The sequence below is a fragment of the Chanos chanos genome, chromosome 1, assembly GCF_902362185.1.
Source record: "Chanos chanos chromosome 1, fChaCha1.1, whole genome shotgun sequence".
In the NCBI taxonomy this organism is placed as follows: domain Eukaryota; kingdom Metazoa; phylum Chordata; class Actinopteri; order Gonorynchiformes; family Chanidae; genus Chanos; species Chanos chanos.
The window spans coordinates 29,090,174-29,106,774 of record NC_044495.1 but is presented as its reverse complement, the minus strand read 5'-3'; the positions used below and the strand labels follow the sequence as shown (position 1 = coordinate 29,106,774).

The following is a 16,601-nucleotide window of genomic DNA, read 5'->3' as shown; positions in this document are numbered from 1 at the left end:
CGCATAATTATTGTTTTTTTAAAATAAAAAATGAAAATCTATAAGTTTTTGGGCTAAAAAAAACATGGAAAAGCCAGCATTGGAAATATCGATATGTTTACTGCCTGTTCAATGGAGCGGTTGAAACAAAGAGGCGGTCGTTTTTATGAATGAACGAACTGACAGCCCATCAATGAATGGCTGATGGGGTTTCCTCGGTGAGGCTAAATATATTAGCCTAATCTGTGGACCATATTGACTTTCTCTCCATATGCCAACATTGATAGATGGTCCAAAAGTGTTAAATTTCAAAATACATGTTTAAAACGCTGTCTTTGGGTAGAGAGCGTAATGTCAATACTTCGTGGACAGGGATCGTGCCCCGAAACAGTAGACTACCTTCTGTTTTGCCCCCTCAACTCCAGGGGCTATTTCATGTAGCGAAAAACTACTGTGTGTAATATTAATGTCAACCTGCTGTGAATAAGGCCTGTCGGCCGATGACTATAATCCCATGTGACAGAGGCAGAAAACGTCGCTACTCTAGTATAAGGTTAGTATTACAGCCGTCATAAATTCGAGTGCTCATAAATCAAAGACAACCATAATATTTCTAAAAACATACATTATTAATATGCCTTCAAATAGTAATATCATTTGACCCTGTGCTTTCTGGAACTTTGCAATAGTTTAGCTGTCTCAGTAGGTTTTGACATTTTAGCTCAAAATTCAAAACAGTGTACGTGTACATGCAACTTTTTACATCACAAACCACCTGATCTTGGCTCACTTGGTCTGACAGTTATTGTAAATGACCGACACACCGAACACACAAACAGTTTTTCAAAATCTGTATTTACAAAAGTTGCATACAGCCAAACCATTCCCCTTTCCCACAGTCTTGTGATGATTTTACAAAGATTAAAATCAAAGCAACATGTACTTTCACAAAAAACAAAAACACGTTTCTCAGCGAATCATACAAAGGAGTGATCACTGACTTAATTTGTTTGAAACAGATACACCTGGCACTCAAGTAATAGCTCTAAGAGAGCACACGAAAGGGGGAATAAGACCCCACTTCAGACAAGTCCCAACTTTCCTTCCTCCAAAGTTGGACCACAGGTACAACAATGTAACAGAGTCACTGCTGTAACAGAATCCAAGCCTTTCATCATAGCAGGTCAGCCGGTCACAGTTGTCCTCTTCTGTCTGTTAACCAAAACAGCTCCAATTCAGGTCTGGCCTGATTAACTCCATTCTTTAAGGAGGATCCTCTGCAGAGTTTAAAAAAAAAAACAAAAAAAAACTGCGCAGGGCAATGGCATAAGGAGCCTTGTAAAATACATCAAGCCTGGTTGGGTTTGGTCAGCCACTGCCCGTAGCTTGCACTGTCACTATGACAATGCAGTGGCCTCTGCTCAACACCACACAGTTAGCCACTCCTTGTCAGCAAAATGAAACATAAACATAGACATTTTCCTGGAAATTTGTCTGAAAAGAACACATTAAAATATGACCTTTTAGTACTTTGTTTGACCAACGGGGGATTAAAGCTGCTTCAGGGGATATCGCCATAAATAAGAGGTGAGGAGAAAGAAAGAACAGTCTCTCTGTTATACCATGTTGTTGCTTTCTCCGACTTTGTCCACAAACTGAAAGAGAGCAAAATTATAATAGATATGGTTAATTATGCCTTTCAACATTTCGCATGAAGAGACAAATTTATGTGGTTAGTCATAATTGGACTTGAGAGAGGCTGCTGAAATTTCAGTCTTAATCTTGCCTAAAGTACTAAGACTCTGCAACCACAATAGACAGAGGCAACAGTTTTTGTCCATAAAAAATATGGCTGTGTAGATAAAGTTTTAAATTAATGAACATTTCCAATGCTCCTCAACAAGTTTACATATTTGTGCAAACACTGAACTTGCCAGTGCTCAAAAGAATGAAACAAGACAATCACGTGACATTAACCGAAAATCATGCTCACATGTAATGGGAAAACCAGCAGTGACTGACCAAGAATTGTGATTGTCCTCACAGCCTTACGAAGGCTTTAAGAAAACAACAAAGACACATTCACCTCAGTCTCACACTCACACACGCTTACCTGCTCTCATTAGCACAGATGAAAACAGGCATGAGCACAGATTCCTGTGTTTAACGGTAAGTGTGTGAACCTGCGCACCTTAGACTCTTGATTTTAGCCACTACTCTTACATTTGTTAAAATGAATTGGACTAATTCAGAATTTAGTACAAGGAAAAAAATGAATGGCCTAATTCAGATAACTTACTGAGGCCCTTTCTGTTCAATCACGAATATAACATACAATAGTCATTCCATTGTCAGTGCCAAATGAGGTGAAAGACTATATACATATGTGAGTAAAAGTTTAGGGGAAAGGTTCCTGTGTTTTCTTTTTCTTCCTCTTCTGAACTTAATGTCTAAAATACCACAGCTTCAAAAAAACTGTGGGGGGTTTCATGGATTTTGGTTGAATCAGGTTATCTGGCCTAAAGCACTTCAGCGAATTCAGGCCACAGAACCCAATATTTCTGACACAGAAACCTTACAGTACCTCCCATCATGGACACACTTACCCCACTGATAAAGGGGAGGTTCAGTAGAGACCCCAGCACTGGTATCCTTCTGATGAAGCCAATCACTACTGGGAAGAAGCCCCTTTAAAACAGTTAAAAAAAATGTCACACTGAGCAGATATTTAAGAAGAGATGACTAAAATGAACATGTAATAATTGTGAACTGTATTAGTTATAGCTTATTAAAAACAAAAGTCTGTTACCTGAAAAGAAGGAAAAACCCATAAAATTCAAGAACCACTCCAATAATAGGCCAGCCAATCAGAACTACAAACACTCCCCCCAGGAAAAAGCTGGTGGCTTTCATCTTGTGTTTCTGGAAGAAGAACCTGAATGTGCGCTCGAGGCCGATGACAAACGCTAGGCCCACCACAAACAAGATCTGAGAGAACACACATACACACATAAAATCATGTCAAAGTAGAGCTAATCCCTGGATTACACAATGTGAAAGAATAAGAGTTTACAAGCCCCCATGTATGTTTAGCACAAATAAGAGACTACTGTATAAGCGTGTTCTAACAATGTGGTGATGGGAGACAGAAGACTTTTGGGGGGGTTGATTACTGGTCACCTCTAAAGGCCTGACGTGTAAGGTGTCACAGCTGTCGGTTTCTCATAGCTACTGATAGTCTGCTAAGTGTAAACTTTTACAGACACCCAAACTGCAAAGAGTAAGAGCAAGGCACATCTATATGGGTGGAAATACTCACATTTCCAATTGCGAGGAGTGCTTTGTCGAAAAACAGGATCATGCCAAAGAAGAGGAAAAACACACCAAAGCCTGTAAGGCCCATCCCAATCTCTGGAGAGTAAAAAGAAGGAAAGGACACGTTGAGAATTTTATTAAGAACTTTTTGCTTAAATCTCACAGAACAATTTAACTTACACTCATGCGACACTCATATTGGCAATACACCTGCCAGAATATAGACACTTCTGTTGGGTGTTAGCTCTGGTCTGGGAACTGCTGATTTCACCTCTTCTTGAAAATGAATAACACTTGGCACATCCCCAAAGAGTGCAGTAATTCTTCATTGGTGGATTTACTCAGTATCAGTTTTAAGCCTACGCAATGATATGAGGAAAAATATATACGTATAGAATGACTCGGTTACATTTTAACCACCAGTGCCACCACTGATATTCCAAATACATTTCGCTAATAGGTGGGCAAAGAAAGCCATGTTACTAGAGCTGGTTATCCGGCCGCTGGCTAAGTTAACGTCCAACAATGGGCCCAGTAGTTTTACATGACTGCCAAGTAAGTATCTGACAGACGGCTAAGATGGAGTACAAAGGCTAAAGTAAACAATATAAAGTATCCTGAACTTGCCGTTCTTTACGCAAATTAAGGTGGTAAACCGGCGAGGCAGAGCGAATGAATTAACATAGAAACATCCGCTAGCGAAATAATGAACTATGCTAAAAGCTAATCTCTGTATACAGTCACATTTAAAACAGCATTGGCAGCAGAAGTGCTCATCAGTCTTACTCTGTGAATCAGTCAGGGAGATCATTTTTGCAGAAGACGAGCGGCTTGTGAGACGAGCGAAAAACAAATATCCGTAAAACTAGCAAGAAAATCCCTGTCAGTCCACTTCAGCAGCAAATCGTCAGTGCTGCTAGCAACAACTGTTGCAGCCGCCACGTCTTCCGGAAACACTTTCTTTAGGTCTTCCGGATGACATGTGCAAGGGGAGGTTCAATCTAACGGTAGCATTTCAAACACCGCAGACAAAGTTCTATTAATTAAATTCACCTATTTTCTAAGAGTGATCCGTTTAATTTCATATGACACCATACACAGGCCAGTAATTTTTAGGTGACTTTGAAGGACAGTGACTTAGTATGTAGAATGTATATAATATGCCCAGTAATTTGCCTTCCACATGAGGTTTGCTAAAGTAGGGTCATTGAATAAAGCACTAGTGCACACAATTCTCTGGGAATACCATTTTGGTACACACGTCCACACACGCTAAAAGAGCGGATCCAATATGAGCGGATCTAACGTCAGGTCCAGCTGCCTGTGATTGGCTATTCTCCCGCACATCTCAGCCATCGTTGCGAGTAGCAACTCCTTAAGTGAACCGCAAACAAGCAGAGCTGAGCAGTTCAATGAGGGGTAAGTAACGAACTAGCAAGTGGTTATTGGGCTAAATTAGCAGGCAGCTTTGTTCATATTTTCCAAGTGAGTTTATATTGGTCAGAGGAGAATGTGTTACTTTTCTGTTCCACGGTTCTTGGTCTGTTTATAATATACCAACCCGTGCATGCTTGAATAAATTGAATGAGGATGTGAAGTTCATTGGCCCACTTGTGCACTTTGGCCCGCAGTTATTCACAAGAAACATTTCGAGCTTGATTATTTATTTGGGCATTGTACAGAGAAAGGGAAGGGATGTCTTGAACTGTGACACCTTACACTGACCAGATTTGTAATTTGGTTTACTGATTGGCGGTACGTTCATAGGAGTTGTTTTGCCTCGTGTACATAAAACGGAAACACTCTGACATCTTCAGTCTATGCTTAAGTGATGGAACTGCGGTCGGGGTATTCTAATACCTCCACGATATCTTGCGCTATATGATGGTTATTGTCCTTTTCTGTTACAGAATGATCAAGACGTCAAGAAGTGTCCTCCAAGTTGTTGTCTCGCGGGCTGACATGTATAATGGAAAACAACAGCAGTAAAGGTGTGAATCATTCAATTTCTAATTTGCTAAATACTATGATGTATAAAGTGACGTACAGATCCCACTTGAAACCGCTGAGTTACGTGAGCTAGTAGGTAAAAACCAAGTCATAGGTACTGCACAAAATGCCCTTTGGGAATCATACCTATTAAACAATATAGAGTTCCCTCCATAATTAGACTCTCCCCTGCGAGGCTCAGGTCATTAGCAGTGTGATGGCGATAGACTTTGCACTCCTCTGGCTTAGTGAAGTTTGGTTGTTATGTGTTGAGTCACAGGGGATAGAGCTATGCTTGCTCAGGAGAAAAACTGATGTGTATAGAGAACATTGTCCTCTTCTCCATCTCTTCCATTCCATGTATGTCATACTAGTTTAGTTCAGTTTTCTGTGTCTCTGCATTAGCATGTCGTTCTGGCTTTTTGGCTCTCCAGTCGTTAGACTCTGCTGCAGCAGTAGCCATTCTCCTGTGTCTCTGTAGAGGATGCTCGTGTGGAGCTTGACTCGGTGGAGGCAGAGCTGGAGTTGTTGGAACTTCAGATCTCTGAGCTCCTGGAGAAACAAGCTGCACTGAACTCCAGAAGAGCCCAGCTACTGAAGACTCTTGAGGAGGCCTGTGAGTCGGCCCAGTCAACCTCCTCTTCTTCTTCTAGTAAAACCTCCAAATCTGCACTCAGCAAACAGGAACTTCAGTATTATGAAGACTCAGGTACCATCTTCCCCACACGTTTCTGCACAACCACATACTTTCACATTTCACAGATTTGACATCCAAGGCAAAGTGAAGACACGTCAGTATTCAGCGATCTGTCAAGCAGTGTACGTAAGGATCAATGGTTTAGGATTCAGTTCAGTTCAATTTTTTTTTTTTTTTGGAAATTGCTCTTTGCTCTGACAGTGTCACAGAGCAGATTTATGGGTTACTGGGACTGAGAGGCCTCGTGAGTGGACTTGTGCACTAGTGAAAGTCAGTTTCAAGGAAGCACTATGTTTAGCTGATATGGAAAAACTTAGAGTGGAGCCAGGCAGACAAGCAGGATGGCTGCAGGACGGTGGGAGGACTGACAGGGGGCGCCTGCAGGGTCAGGGAAGTAATTTTGGGAAACCTTCATGTGAGTCAAAGGCAGTCGCAAAGGCAGTCGCTGGAGGGCGAGATTAACATTAGTGTTCATGTGGAAAATATAGTGTGTCTTGTGGGGCTGTGTATGTGCAGTCATTTCTTACTGTTTTATCTCCATCAACTGTAGAGTTCCTGTGGTCGAAGGAAGTGCAGGAGAAACTGGGGAAGGTGTTTAAGCTGACGAAATTCCGGCCCCTGCAGCTGCTGGCTATTAACCTGTCTATGGCAGGGAGAGACCTGTTCCTGGTCATGCCCACCGGCCGAGGGAAGAGTCTGTGCTACCAGCTGCCGGCTATCTGCTCTCAAGGTGCACACACACACACACACACACATAAATGTAGTTCCTGCTGTGTTGAATGTTGCGTCTGCTGTCTTGATTCACTATTACTACCACTGACCACTTTGATTCACTATTACTACCACTGACCACTTTCAAACTAAAGTGAAGTATTGTGTCCTCTGCCTAATATTACTAATTAAAACTTGGAAATCACTTATGCTTGCTAATAATCGCTTACTAATAATGAATAACATACAGCAACTGTTTTTGTGTGTTCAGGAAACTCGCAAACAACACAACACGCAGACACGCGTGCACACACTCGCGCCCGCGGTGTAATCTTTGAAATGCTTTGGGTGCGATGGTAGCCTTCACTGTGTAACTGTGTATGTTTGTGTGTTGTGAAGGGTTTACACTGGTCATTGCTCCACTGGTATCTCTCATGGAGGACCAGTTGATGTGTCTGGAATCCATCGGAGTCCCTGCAGTCACACTCAATGCATCCAGCACTAAGGTGATGCAAAGCTCCTCTCTTCTATTCACAGAGCCTTTCAGACTGTCTCTGGCACCTTTTTTGGGACACATATTCCAAAAAATTTAAATTTGAGTAAAAAAACAAAAGGATCTTATTCTTATTTACACTTGTCAGTATTTTTTCTGTTGCCAATGTGAGCTTGTATTCACCTTTAAAGTGTAATGTTAGTGCTGTAATTCAACATGAGGCCCAACACATCTGGCAGTAGTAAGTCCTTCATATCCAATTGTCCATTGCTGTTTTCTTAGGAACATTCCAGATTGGTCATGACAGGTATGATTGATAAGAACAGCCCCTTTAAGCTGCTCTACGTGACCCCGGAGAAGATTGCAAAGAGCAAACTGCTGATGTCCAAACTGGAGAAGGCCTATAACATGGGCCTGCTGGCACGCATAGCTGTAGACGAGGTACACTGCTGCAGCCAGTGGGGTCATGACTTCAGACCTGGTGAGGCTTCAGACTACAGTAACCCCAACAGTAACATGTGTTTTACACGCACACACACACACACACACACACACACACACACACACACACACACACACACACACAGAGTCACTCAGTCAAACCTGAAGCACCCTTGTAGAAGTGTCGTACTCCTTTGTGCTCTCTGTATTTTGTCTGTTGTGTTCTCATGATGGCTGGATGTCAGTCTAGGTTCATATTATTTATGATGCAGGTAAATGTTTTGGATGGCAAAGGCAGGGACCATTTGGCAGAACATAGCATGAATCTCCATATGCTTTTTGGCTTCTCTAAAAAGTCCTATGTGGTCTAATGAAAGTGGTCTGCAACTCCACATGTAGCGGAGGAGACATGAGGTAGTCTACACCCTTCTTGGGTGTGGTGGTTGTGCCTGCAATAGGGATGAGAAATACAAGGGCTATGGGCTACCATTAAATTGGGATGTAAAGGGGATAAAACTACAAAAAAGTGAATATTTTACCTTAAATGTTTTTAAAATTTGATGTGAATACCAGTTTTCTCCTCTGTCTCAGCAATATCTCACTTGTGAAATGTCATTTTTGTCTCATTCTCAATCCAAGATTAAGCAGATGACATCATGGAATAAAAGTTAAATACTACACTGTGCTACCGACAAATTGATGTTGTCATTCTGTGTCTGTCTCAGACTACAAGCTCCTTGGCATCTTGAAGCGACAGTTTCCCAGGGTGCCTTTGATTGGACTCACTGCCACAGCAACCAGCCAAGTTTTGAAAGACTGCCAGAAGATTCTGTGTATCAAAGAGCCAGTCACACTGACTGCCCCTTTTAACCGACCCAACCTTTACTACGAGGCAGGTTACTTTTACAGAGCAAAGCCCTTAAACCACAAAGCCTTGCTTTTGTCTCACTCTTACTCACACACACATGCACACACACACTAGTTTCTCTGATAGGACTTTGTCAACAGTTAAAAACAGCAGGATGTCTGGATAAAAGGGCTTTGTGAGCATTTTGTGAATAGTCAGTTGACTACAGGACACAGCACTAAGAAGTAATGTTAACCTTTTCTCAGGTGCGGTGTAAAGATGCAAACAGCGAGGACTCGGTTGGTGAAATTGCTTCATTGATCAAGGGAAGATACAAAGACCAGTCAGGTAATCAGTGAATGATGTTACCATACGTTCCATCTGTTTCTGCTGATAAGACACTGACAAACTCAGTCTCACATTAACCAAAATACAGAAAGTCATGGTTTTCAACAAGTTTCTTTTTTTGGAAGGAATCGTGTACGTGTTCTCCCAGAAGGATGCTGAGGTGGTTGCAATGGACCTTCAGAAGAGAGGTATTTGTGCCCAGCCATACCATGCCAATATGGGGGCCTCAGACAAGACCCTGGTCCATCAGCGATGGTCCTCCAAAAAGATCCAGGTATAACAGCCTGTATGCTGAGTGGTTACAGCTTAGTGGCTAGGGAAGTAGTCCATTAACAGTAGGACTGTACTTTTGAACAACACACATGCTACCGCTGAGGTCCTCCTAAGCGAGATATTTAGGAGTTTCATTCCAAAACATTGTAGATGTTTCTTTAGATTAGATTGTTGGTTGAATGAATACACATAACTGTAAGCAAAAGTGGATGTGAATACAAAGGGATACGGAACTAATGCAGCTATATGTGTAGGTGGTGGTTGCAACTGTGGCATTTGGAATGGGCATTGACAAAGCAGATGTGCGTTTTGTCATCCACCACTCCATCAGCAAGTCCATAGAGAACTACTATCAGGAGAGTGGCCGTGCAGGTAGTCCAAAAGCTCAGTCATACACACACACACACACACATCTCAAACTGGTTTAAACCCACACATCTCATTTTCATGGCAGCCAATACCAAGCTTCAAGATGATCTCCAAATTTGTGAACAGAACTGTTACCGGTTTCTCTGTCTGATTTTAATTGTATATCTTGGCTCTCAGGCAGAGATGACGCTCCGGCCGACTGTATTGTGTTCTACGGCTTTGCAGACATCTTCAGAATCAGCACCATGGTGGTAATGGAGAATACAGGTCAACAGAAACTCTATAACATGGTGACCTACTGTCAGAATGTGGACAGGTAACCATCCATTCAAGGAAAATCAGGTCTTATGAAAGTGCAGGAAAATGATAGCCAGCATTGGGCTAGAGTGGCACTGGTGGTTTCTTCTTAAACTCTCTCAAAAGGAATCTCGGACACTTGAAACATTTCACGTTAGGATGTGGAAATGACAGTGAATACATTTTTGACATGAGTTGATACTCTGTCTAATGCGCTGAAGAACGAAAGTGTGTGTTATGTGCAGGTGTCGGCGGTCACTGATGGCGGTTCATTTCGATGAAGTCTGGGATGATGACGAGTGCAACCAGATGTGTGATGTGTGTCGCCATGGCAGTGGTAAGACAAAGCTGTAGCATTTCTGACTATAAGTTCTCATTGACATGGGCATGTGTTTAGTCCCTCCAGAGTAAAGATCACATGATCAAACTCCATAATGTAGAAGCTCAGAGTGAAAGTCTTTATAAAAAATTGATTGTACTGAAGACAAGCTGACTTTACTGTTACTTGTGCATACGATTAACACGTGGGCCTGACGTTGGGACCTCGGCGTGTTTTTGCCTCCAGACTACATTACAGTGGACATCACGCAGCATGCCCGGGACGTAGTGCAGATCGTGGAGATAGCCAGCTCTCTGGATGAGAAGATGACTCCACTGAAGGTGTGTGAGACGTGGCTGGGGAAGGGCCCAGCAAAACGCCGCAAGATGATCCAGGTGACCAGTCTGTCCCGCTCGGAGGTGGAGGCCATCATTGTCCATCTACTACTGCAGGGCTACCTGAGGTATTCCCACGGGGATCTCAATGAGGGAATTTTACTAAGACCCAGTCATTTTCCCTACCTCTCTTTACAGTCAGATCAGTCATAGTGGTGTCAGTAGGATGAATACATTAGTAAACTAAGAATGAGAGAACAATAGGATTTTTTTAAAAAATTTTTTGCACGTTTTCCTCTTCCCTTTGAAAGTGAGGACTTCAGCTTTACCCCCTACACCACCTACTTCTACCTGAAACTGGGGCGCAAAGCCGCTCTTCTGCAGAACTCCAGTCACTCAGTGACCATGAAGATGAAACGGATACTGCCTTCCTGCGGCCCAGTGAGTCACACACTCCACAAACACCTTCAGCTGAGGCCTCTTTAATCTTAGTTCATTAGACGTAACGTATATCATTAGGGTGCTAGTAATAATGTAATAGTGAGGCTTCAAGTCTACTGTTCTTGATAGTTCTTACACTGTGCTAAACTTTACCACTGTACTGTTTCTCTTTTACTTAATTTTCCCCTCTAGTGATGTGTTTGTGAACTTTAATATTCATTTTCATGCTGCTGTATTTCTTACAAACGTAGTCAGTCCTGCATTTTATTCCACTTTTCTTCTTTTTCTTCCACAGGTAGGTGCTCTTTCTGTTTATTTTGAAATGTTAAGTTTAAGATTATTATTTAAAAGTGAGATTGTTGGAGGAAATATAACATAGTGAGGTTGAGCTTTAGGCTAATGACTCAGGAGCTGACATGGCAGCAACATCATCTTGATGATGACTATGATGGCTGTGGGAAATGTAGTTTTAGAGCCCTGTAGTTTTGGTGCCATATTTCATATCATGTTCACTCCCTTTAGATTTACCCTGAAGTATAAACCCTTCCATAGTGGTAGATATAGGGCCTCATGCCCTCACACACCTTTCCACAAACAAAAAACCCCCCAAAAAATGTACATGGTCAGTCCATAGATCATATGTATGCTATCAGCTTATGCTGCCAAAGTTATGTGTTTTTACCATAAGTTGTTGAAAATATATAATATATAATATATATATATATATATTTACTGAGATTTGGCACAGGCTGGACAAGAAAGACACTGAAACCTTGTGAGGTTATAGACTCGGAGAAAGGGTGGAGAGAAAGGAAGAGTGATTAGAGAAGAGTTATGAGAGGTTGAGGAGAGAAAGACAAACCAAGGGGCATTGCTCTGGAGATGAAGTCTGTGGTTATGCAGGAGACTTGAGACTGATCCTGGAGGATAACTGAAAATCCACCACACAGGCTGAAGTCCTCGTGATGGTGTAGCAGTGTGTTAGAGCCAGGGCCAAGAGAGAGTTCCAGAGGGGCTACTAATTAGGGGCATAAACACTGACTATAAAAAAAGACAATCATTCGTTACCTACAAGACAGCATTTAATAACTACAGTTCTTTTGTGCTATATGCTGACACTTTAAGTGTTTCCTCAGAGAATGGTGCTTATCAGCTGAAATCATGGGAACCTACTGAATGGCACATTTTTGATTCAGCTACCCTTAATGATTACATGATTACCAAAGCGGTTGTACTCTGTGTGTTGCTACTGTAGTGCAACAAAGACATGTTGTCAAAGAGCAGCGGTTAGCTATATTACCATTATTATCCAGGAAGTTTAAGGGCCGTCAACATCATGACTCTTGAATGCACTGTTTTGGCCTCTAAAGTAGCAGACTCACTGCCCTGGTCTGTGGTGGCACAGTGAAGCCATGGTGTCACAGAGAGTTGGGTAACTGTGCAGACACACCGGAGAATTACGCTCCATTTGTGCCAAAGGGTGTCTGTTGTTTGTATTTAGGAACTAGTTTGTCCATGTCTTACAGATCCAGCAGCACCACCCCCCTCTCCAGCATCCTCATCCACTTTGCCACGATGAATATGTCACATGTTTCCTTATCCCTTCATCTCTCTGCAGTGCTCAGTGCCCTCAGCTGTTTTCGCTGTTGGTAGGAGACTTTGTGTTAAATGCATCTTGTGCTGCCCTCTACAGGTAGGCGTGTCACAGGGCAGAGGAGATAGCACTAGAATGCAGGCAAAGTCCAAAGATGGAAAAAGAGCCGTTGACAGTGCTGGGAAAAGCCCTGCAGCCAAGAAAGTCAAGAAAGACGCACTCCCTTAGTCCCTGAAGCAAGGATAAAAAAAGTACAGTTGTTTTTCAGATTTTTTTTTGTTTATTTACTACAGCTGAACCTAGGGCGGTAACCGAACCCAGGGGAGCATGTTGAAGTATGAGGATAACGGCTATGGATCTGTTTACTAATGTGTAGCTCTAAGCCTTTGTAAAATTTCCTGGTTTTCTGGGCAAAAAAAAGATTTACGCTGGTGTTGATAGAGCCGAAGTGTGCAGAGCCAGGAATTTATGAGCACACTTGTTTACACATAAACAGTTGCTCTGTTCGTTTTACAAATTAGTCGTGGTGGGCATGGCATACTGAAGCTTGCATCTCATAGTTTTGCTTTACTACTAATAATACAGGCTGTTACAGGTGTCATTCGCTGGCTTTCTTTGATGCAATACACCAGCAGTATTAATTTCTACCTTGCTTCTAACTTTGCTTCTTTTCATTGGCTCATAAATGTTCATAAGTAACCTGTAAATAGCATGCTCGTCTACTGCGAAAACATTGAGACAGATAAGACTAACAATGTACTTAGCTTACTAACTTCACAGTCTGTACTGCTGCTACTGTCTAAAGCAGTTCTCCCAGTAAAACCAGTGTTCCCCAGTCACTGCTCACTTCTGATTTTTCTGTGTCTAGCAAAGCACGTCTGCTGTAGAACCTGCTGCATGTGAGAACAATGCAGCCAACACAAATGCTCCACTGCAGGGACACAACAAAGTACTTAAATTGAACAAAGACCAACAAAACCAGGAGAGAAAACAGGAACAGGACCAAACTGAGAACCAGTCCACGCACACACACTTAATTCCCACACAACCTTCAGTACTGGAGGTAGATGTGAAGGTCAACATCATGGAGGGAAACTGTATCAGTGATGGCCCTGCTATGCCCATTAGTGCCAGACCTTTCCAAATCCCACCCAAACGTCAATCAACCAAATCACCCAAAAGGCGGAAAAAGCAGTCAGCAGCTCAGGCCTCTGACGGCGCAGCCACTGCAGGTCAGCAGCGTCCAGCTTTGGTCAGTTCTCCCTCTGTCGCCTCCATTATTTCTGATGCAGCTATGGAAGAGCTCAGCCACCTCCACAGCTACTACAGCAAACAGCTGAGACGAATTAACTACGTTTCCCATGAGCACTTGCAGGAGCAGCACAGTGGAGTGTTGACATGCATCCGAGAGCCCTTCAGGAGTCTGCGGCTCCCCTTGGGTAACACAATAGCCAGAGGGGCTCGAAACTTGTGGACTCGGGTCAGTGTCAGGAGAAAACGTCTTTAGAGCTGTCTCATTCATATTCTTGTTTTTGTGCCTTCTCATAGACTGATAACCTTAAATAATGTAAATCAGGGATTTGAACGCTGAGCTGTGCTCGAATAGCCAAGTTTTGTTTAGTTGCAGCAAGATGTAAATTTGTGTTTCCCTTTAATTGTGAAAGATCAAGTGAAAGTTGTTTAGTTGTTTTTAATACTGTTGTGGATTTAAAACTGCATCAAAATACTGTTCTTAGTTTTGTTACCTTGAATGTCTTTCTCAAAAACATGGTCGTGAACGTTCTCAAAAAATTGTTTGGTGTGTTGAAATGGTGATCTGTTCTCATTCACAATCACATCATGAGCCGTACATTCACTTGCTGTAAGAAAAGATCACATCATTTATATGCTGCTGAGAAACTGTAATATTTGCATTTTGCAGTGATGTCAGAGATATTTATTGAGATTTTTTTATTTAGTTTTACAGACATTATATAAAATAATTTAGTTTAAGAAGAGCAGATCACAGGGATCTGTTAATTCTGCATGTGACTTTGAAAACTATGTTAATTTGTCACTCCAAATGCACACATGCAATCCTAGAAGAGGGTCAAAAATTTTATTTTCAAGTACATGAGACCAAAGGACTAGGCCTCTCAAAGTGTGTTATGCATTTTCAGGAGGCATGTTAACAGCCAGAGGCAAAGAATGAGCATAGATTTGTGTTAGTACCTTATGTGTGTAGATTTATGTACAGCTCATTTGCCCTTCAGATGACAGCATAATTCAGCCTTTACTGTTTCTTTTTGTTCATTTGTATCATGATCATATAACTAGTAAAACCTGTAGAGATTACGTATTGGAACAAAACACTACAACAGAAGTAGAACAACTACCATTGAGACATTAGCTATAAATCTGCAGTAATGATGGAGGGTGAGCCAACTCACTTGCCTGCTCAGATTGTTAACCGTCACATTTCCACCTGCAATACACACACACACGTGTTCTGTGTTAGGATGGCCTCCAGAGGGCAAGGTCAAAGGCCAAGCATGAACTTAACTGACATAAATACTGGCCTGTATGGATTTACATCCTTGGCCACGAATGATGTTACACAGTTTTTATTACAAAATATATTGGCGGTTCCATGTCAGTGCGTCTCGCTGACTGTATAGTTTCTGCAATAATAGTGTGCATGACTGGTGAAGAACTTTTAATATGGGTTTTAAGATCCAAAATGCATTGTTTTAAAGCACTGCCAGCAATTAATAACCCTTTTAACATTACTTAATACACAATGGTGTAGTAATGCCATGTAATAAATCAGAAACATAAGTTGAACTGTCTGTGAGGTCCTCTGCTATTGAGTAAGACTACAAAACAGTGTAGTCAACAGAAAGTCAATCCTAATCAGTGCTGCAGGGTCAGCAACATAGGGTATGATGTCTGCTGCTCAAAACCCCATCTTGAACATACCTGATTCCAGCTTCTCAATGAGCATCAGAATGTTGAAGTCCTCCAGGTATCTGTGTAAGTAAGCAATACAAACTATGATAGCTGGTGCCTTCACATAACTGTGGTTCCTGAGATCATATGTGCCAACTCCATTGGTGCTTTGGTATTTCAGACTTGAACATTAATGTGAACTTTAAAAATGAACTTTGTCAATGATCTAAACATTTAGGATGCAGCCCCACTTTATTCTCAGACAAACATCAAAAAGTAAAGTGAAGTAAGAGCACACAACTACTGGTGTACAAGTGGGTCTATTAGTGTTATCTGGTATAGTCTCCATTTTATTAAGCATCATCTCTTTTCTAGAAGTTATGATTTCAGTCTTTACTACCCTTACTGCTATACCTTAATGAACTCATGTGGAGTCTCAAAGTGGAAATAAAGGTAAGCTGCCAGCATTTAATAGTTATATGAGGGCTGGGCTGTAGGGGAGGAAACGTGCAGAGCATAGCATTAATGTTGCGATTATGTTGGCTATTAATGCGGTGTGGCTTTATAAAATGAACACTTCCAATAAATTTTGTAAGTTGACACTGCCTGAGATACATAAGCAATTAACATCCTATGTTTTTTTTTTTATCAAGTATTACAATGCTGGGCAGTTGGCCATAATTTAGGCCATAACGGCTCTAGGAAGACATCTCAGTGAGTCTGAGAGAGGAGTGACTGAAGGGACAGCATACCTAACACTTCTGAGTCAACTCTGCAGTGGGGAAAGAGTCAAATGTGGATTCCTTCAGTGGATCTCCATAATCTGTTAGACTATTCTTGTTCTTAAACAGTTCTGGCAACTTGTTCTGGACCAAACGCATATTAAAATGTTATTTTACTGTTTCCTCAGTTTTGGCACTTGCTGTTATGTATTAAACAGGAACAAAGTCCGGAAAGAGTTTAGATATGGGGTTTCTGAAACATGAAATAGTTTGTGGGCGACAGAAGAGGAGCCTACTTACTACTTTGCAGAAGTTACAGGTGCATAATGATAACTGACAGATTGCGGAGAGATATGGAGGAAACATTTATTTATTTAGCTAGTTATTACAGTATGTATCCAACATCTTTTTTATTTCCACATATCAATCTATATCATCATTTTGAAGACCACAAACTATGGAAGCCCTAAGATGCACTAAATTTACATTTAATTTAGATTCCG

General features: G+C 41.6%; 2 protein-coding genes across 2 annotated transcripts; one reads left to right on the top strand and one right to left on the bottom strand.

Moving 5' to 3' along the window:
* Positions 1-868: 868 nt before the first annotated feature.
* On the bottom strand, positions 869-4,206 carry golt1ba (golgi transport 1Ba). Its single transcript, XM_030779947.1, has 5 exons — positions 4,081-4,206; positions 3,299-3,390; positions 2,789-2,967; positions 2,586-2,667; positions 869-1,634 (listed from the first exon to the last, which is right to left on the bottom strand). Exons 1-5 carry the CDS (start codon positions 4,103-4,105, stop codon positions 1,596-1,598), a joined length of 417 nt encoding a protein of 138 aa, XP_030635807.1. The 5' UTR covers positions 4,106-4,206; the 3' UTR covers positions 869-1,595.
* Positions 4,207-4,582: 376 nt separating this feature from the next.
* Positions 4,583-13,955, top strand: recql (RecQ helicase-like). Its single transcript, XM_030780136.1, has 16 exons — positions 4,583-4,713; positions 5,205-5,285; positions 5,765-5,992; positions 6,531-6,710; positions 7,091-7,197; positions 7,467-7,665; positions 8,351-8,517; positions 8,739-8,820; positions 8,946-9,094; positions 9,348-9,465; positions 9,640-9,778; positions 10,005-10,096; positions 10,325-10,541; positions 10,725-10,854; positions 12,548-12,652; positions 13,317-13,955. Exons 2-16 carry the CDS (start codon positions 5,264-5,266, stop codon positions 13,953-13,955), a joined length of 2,574 nt encoding a protein of 857 aa, XP_030635996.1. The 5' UTR covers positions 4,583-4,713; positions 5,205-5,263.
* Positions 13,956-16,601: the final 2,646 nt, after the last annotated feature.